At 41.2% G+C, this 5,511-nt stretch overlaps 1 protein-coding gene across 1 annotated transcript; it reads right to left on the bottom strand.

Annotated features, from left to right (window-relative positions):
• Positions 1-220: 220 nt before the first annotated feature.
• Positions 221-3,520, bottom strand: LOC104418489 (cytochrome P450 81E8). Its single transcript, XM_039299374.1, has 2 exons — positions 2,516-3,520; positions 221-1,082 (listed from the first exon to the last, which is right to left on the bottom strand). Exons 1-2 carry the CDS (start codon positions 3,404-3,406, stop codon positions 462-464), a joined length of 1,512 nt encoding a protein of 503 aa, XP_039155308.1. The 5' UTR covers positions 3,407-3,520; the 3' UTR covers positions 221-461.
• Positions 3,521-5,511: the final 1,991 nt, after the last annotated feature.

Genomic DNA, 5,511 nt, shown 5'->3' with positions numbered 1-5,511 from the left:
TTGGCATTGGACTCAAAACCCATTGCAAATACTGAACCAAATGTAACCTATATCTATAGAAAGATCATAGAGAAGAGCAACTTCCTCGATAGCAAAAACATGGGGGTAAAGAAAGAAAATCGCGAAAAGAAGGCAGATTAAAAAAGCATGCAACCTTGTATTAGCGAGAGAAAATTAAAGCACAAAATAAATAAATAAATAAATAAACTCTAAGTGTATCCTTTCAGAACGAATACATTTATTCAAGAAAGGTAATACTGAACTTGTACAAGAACAATCCATAGAGTCACCATTTGCACCATACATATCCATAACACTAGGACCCTAGTTTAAAAAGTTCCAAAACAATTAAGAAAATGAAAATATACAAAAGTTGAACTCATAAATTAGATGTGGACTCTTACTAGATATAGCATGAAAGTATGTCAACCAACCATTTTATGACAAACTAATCGACCAACTTAATCTTTGGGGACGAGTTTCTCCATTGAAGGGCGTACTTTACACATTAATTCTAAAGGTACTGCTTTTGGCATGATTGCCCCTGGGCCCTCCATCATGTCAATCTCTTCTTTGCTTACTCTTTTCCAATCAAAACACTGAATCAACAAGCCCAACGTCCACCCCATGACCTGCTGAGCCAAGGGGGCACCAGGGCATGCCCTCCGTCCCAGTCCAAAAGGCAATATTAGCTTTTGTTGCTTTTCGCTGCCATTGCCCTCGAACCTTTCGGGCTTGAAGCTCAATGGATCCTCCCACAACTGAGGATCTTTGTGAATGGCCCATGCATTCACCATCACAATAGTGTCACGTGGGACGAAGTATCCTCCTATAGTGCAATCAGCCGATGACACGTGTGGGAGGAGAAGTGGTGCCGTCGTGTTTAGTCGAAGGGTCTCCAAGATAATGCATTGAAGGTAAGGTAGTTTTGAAACATCCGATTCTTCTAACAAACTATCATGGCCAATCACAAAATCAATCTCATCTTGGGCCTTCTTTAACTTTTCAGAGTTGTTTAATAAATTTGCCATTGTCCACTCTAATGTTACTGATAATGTGTCTGTTCCGGCAGTTAACAAATTCTGCGCATAAGTATAAGAAGTTAATGGGTAAATCGACTTTAGGAGTCAAGATAATAAGACTTCAAATGACAATAACAATACTTACAATAAGACCATCTAAAAATAAAGAAAAGGGCACCGTAAATATAATATTAAGTCAGGAAAAAAATTTGAAACACAACATGTCATTTACCACAGGCCCACCAATAATGAAAATATCCAAGTGGTAGACTAGGGAAAAAAACCACGAAAAAACTTTAAACTTTGCCTAAAGTGAGACCCCTAACTTTCTCTCTTTTTTTTTGTGACGTGAAAAATCCTAACTTTACAAACCATGACACATTTACTCCAAACTTTTTTTTGTGACACAAAAAACCATAAACTTTTGTCATGTGATACATTTACCCCCAAAATTATAGGACATTTTGATCTTTTTAATTTTTTTTAATTTTTTTTCTTCTTCTTCCCTTCACCGGCCAGCCATGGCCGGCGGAGGGAAGTCGAAGTTCGACGAGGGCTGCCCTCACTGGCGTTGGGCGAGGGTCGCCCTCGCCAACATCGGGTGAGGCCGGCCCTCAGCTGGGTCGAGTGAGGGCCTCACTCACGCCCTTGCCCGATGCCAGCAAGGGCATCCCTCGCCAGGCCCTCACCCGACGCCGGCGAAGACCTGGCGAGGGATGCCCTGGCTCGCGTCAGGCGAAGGCCGTCCTGCCCGATGCCGGCAAGGGCACAAGGGAGGCCCTCGCCTGACGCCGACGAGGGTGGTCCTAGCCAACCCAGGCAAGGGTAGCCCTCGTTGGACTCCAGCAGAGGGAAGAAGAAGAAAAAAAGAAAAAAAAAAAACATAAAAAATAGACAAACATGCTATTGATGGAGTAAATGTGCCACAGCTTGAAAAGTTTGGGGTATTTCACGTCACAAAAAAAAAATGGGTAAATATGTCACTTGGGCAAACTTTAGGATTTTTGGTGATCTTTTCCCGGTAAACTAAGAGTGAACGGCCTAGCATCCACATCCACAAACATCAGCCCAATCGCAATGTCACTCTCGAGGAAAATAGACAATATATGTGGAGAAAAAAACTACAATAGCTATTGCAACTACTAGTTAAAAAAAAAAAAAAAAAAACCTACTAGTTATACATTTATTCAGTAAAATAGTATTTCCAAGATTTTAGTATTATTGAGAGAGAGAGAGAGAGAGAGCGACGAATTTTTGTTTAAGATTTTTCGCCATTATTATAATTAGTATTATCATTTGTGGCGAAGGTGCGTTCTAAATCTTCGAAATAGAAGCTACATAAACGGTCAATTCTACGCTGACGTGACAAGATATTAATGCAACGACTGACAACGTATACCAGCTGGCAGGGAGAGACGACTGATGAGACACGGCACGGATTTGCCCCAAAAAATAACAAGTGGATATGTAGAGGAACAAGAAACAACGCTTACGAGGACAAGCCCTTTGATCATGACGTCCGAGTAGTCTTCCGGCTGAGACTCTTGTAGACGCAGGAGATGACTGATCATGCTGTTCGCGAGCTCCGGGTCGCCCTTCTTCCTCCGATGCTCATCGATCAACCTCTGCATGAACGCCTCGATCTTCACCTTCATCGCCCCCACCTTCTTCTTGAGCCCATTGTAATCGACCAACTTAAGAATGGGCAGGAAATCGCCCGCGTAACTTATCCCGCCATTCCTAGAGATCTGCTTAATGACCTCCGTCGCCTCCATCGCCTCGGCCTCGTCGACGTTCACGCCCTCCCCGTAGTACCGCTTCCCCGCCATCATCCTCATCATGATGTTGAACGTCAGCTCCGACAAGAGAGTCTTGAGCTCGACGCGGTGGTGGGACCCGAACCCGCCCCGGGCCAGCCGGAGCATCAGCCGCCGGATCTCGTCCCTCCGTACGTGGGAGAGCATGTTGAGGCGGTGCGCCGAGAGAACCTCGATGGTAGCGATCTTCCTGAGGTTGCGCCACCTGTCGCCATAGGGTGACGTGGCGATGGTGGTGTAGTCGTAGGCAAGGTGTTTGGTCATGAAGAGCTTGGGGCGATTGGCGAGCACGATGTCGTTCTTGGTGAAGCATTCCTCGGCCAGCGGCAGCGACGACACGACCACGAACTGGCGGACCCCGAACCGGAGGCTCATGATGGGGCCATACTTGGTGGAGAGGCTGTGGAGGGTCCTGTGAAGGGGCAACTTCAAGTGGTGGAGGTGGCCGATGATGGGGAGAGAAGGAGGGGATGGGGGAAGGTTTTTGGATTGTCTTGTTCGGAAGAAGTAGAGAACAACAAGAGAGAGGGCAGCGAGGAGGATCGCATAAAGAACTCTGCCTTCCATTGCTTTTTACTTTGCTTCGTGTTACGAGTTGCTGATGGAGGTTCTTCGAGACCAGAGGCCAAATCCTTGTTGCCAGAAGCCGCAAAGGAAAAGTGGTGGGCGTACTCTATTATTGGAGTGTTTTGGACATTTTCAGTTTTATAATCGCATCAATTATATTTTATATGGCGAATATTATTGGTGGGCGTACTCTATTATTGGAGTGTTTTGGACATTTTCAGGTTCACCCTCCTGTCCCGGCAGGTCTGAGACATTGGCCCAGTACTTCGGAAGGAATGGTCGACTCTTGTCTCAATTTTGCCTTATCGAGCACCTCTTATAATAATAATCAAAGCTGTATGCCATGGAACTCTTATGATAATTTTACACGTGCGAGTTGAAAAAATCAAACATTGAAAATTTAGCCTGGTGTGAAATGATTAATGTATCATTCATGACTTATTAATTTAAAAATCTTAAATGAAAATGGGTTCAATAAAATATATTGATAGGTTTGACTTGAATTTCCTTTCAGTAATCTCCCTTATGAAATTGTCGGCCTTTTACTATTGGAACTAATACGTCTATTTCACTCATTGTTTTTATAGCCAAACAAAAATATATCTTAACATGTTTTTGGGAACTAGAGTGTACGCTTAATTGAGTTTAGAATTATGCTAATTTAAAGGGCCTTAAGCCCAACTAACAATCAATTTGGAGTGTAAAATTTTCATGCATCTCACTGCGGTTAATTTTCTGATCGATGAATATTTATATATTGGAATTTAATACTTGTCAGAATCCCCATCTCAAGAACCGCCTGGTACCCGTCAATTTTAGAGACAGAGAGAAGAAATTGAAAGCAACGTGACTACCATGAGATGGAATCGTCATTGATTATGGTTTGATGCTAACTTCACACTTCATCATTATCCAAAATTCATGTATGGGATGATAATGCTTGTAATTTATGTTTATTTGCTACAATTGATGTTTGTAATTTTCAGTCCTTTTTCTATATTTCAAAATGATGTTAAACAACTTCATGCTCAACTATAATACAAATTCATCCGAAGTTGCCATCGAAGACATCGGCACTTCTACGATGTTGACAGATGTATGGTATGAATCACGTCGCTACACATATTATAACTAAACAAAACAACATGGTAATACATCGTAAAATTATTTTAATAAGGTGAATCCATTTTTAGAATAAACTTTTATTAACTGCAAATTCAGGTCAGAATCGCCCTCCAAAGGACCAGCTGGGGGTTGACGTATTTGATGACGCAATTTTTCGTGTGCTTTAATTATAGAGAGGAGCAGAAGGATTGAAAGCGATATTGCAACAATTGTGAGGCTTTCGTCATTGATGAAGCTTCGATGTTTCATCCGTGGGCCGGGTTCCCTGGACAGAGAAAGAGAGAGAGAGTTGGAGAAAAAGTATACTATTACTTGGAAACTTCTCGTGAGAAAAGCAGTCGGGTTTGAAGAGAAGTCATATACCATTGTGAGGCTAGGCTTGTAAAATTATTTTTTAAATACCGAATCATCTCTGTTATTATTTATTCATTGCTTATTTTGAAAACACAATTCTACCTATTAAATTAATTCAATTTGTTTACATGATATAATAATATTGTAACATCCTCAAAATTCAACCATATTTAGGATATGATAAGGAGTTACTTTTATCAATGCACAATTAATAGAATTAGAATTTAAATTGGTTCTGAACAAACTTAAGCCATGTCAAACCAATCTAAGAACGGTTATAGATCGAACAATAGTATATAATCGAATTGCAAGTGATTCCGCACGATTACTGTATTAATTACAAATGATACTAAACCAATTCGAAATAATTGTGTACTTTAGGACAAGCAATTGATCATTGATAATTACATGACAATCGAGAGTCATCCATGAATTGAAAAGGCTCACCATAAGTAGAACTCACGAAACCCCTAAAGGCCGCCCTTTGCTTTTAATTATGCCAAGGTCACATTTGATCTATTTCAACCATAAATTATGATCGAACTTTAGAGGATTAAGAAACAGCCATTTGATATTGCTTCACCAATTTCTTTATTTATTGGTGAACCCTAAATTTTGGATAAGTA

This window comes from Eucalyptus grandis, chromosome 8 (assembly GCF_016545825.1).
Source record: "Eucalyptus grandis isolate ANBG69807.140 chromosome 8, ASM1654582v1, whole genome shotgun sequence".
NCBI lineage: Eukaryota > Viridiplantae > Streptophyta > Magnoliopsida > Myrtales > Myrtaceae > Eucalyptus > Eucalyptus grandis.
The sequence above is the reverse complement of the archived record's forward strand: the minus strand, read 5'-3'. Positions and strand labels throughout refer to the sequence as shown.

Coding starts and splice junctions, on each gene's coding strand:
- LOC104418489 (XM_039299374.1), bottom strand. CDS start 3,406: ATGGAAGGCAGAGTTCTTTATGCGATCCTCCTCGCTGCCCTCTCTCTT. Junction 1,083..2,515: donor TGATCAAAGGGCTTGTCCTC/GTAAGCGTTGTT, acceptor ACTTATGCGCAG/AATTTGTTAACTGCCGGAAC.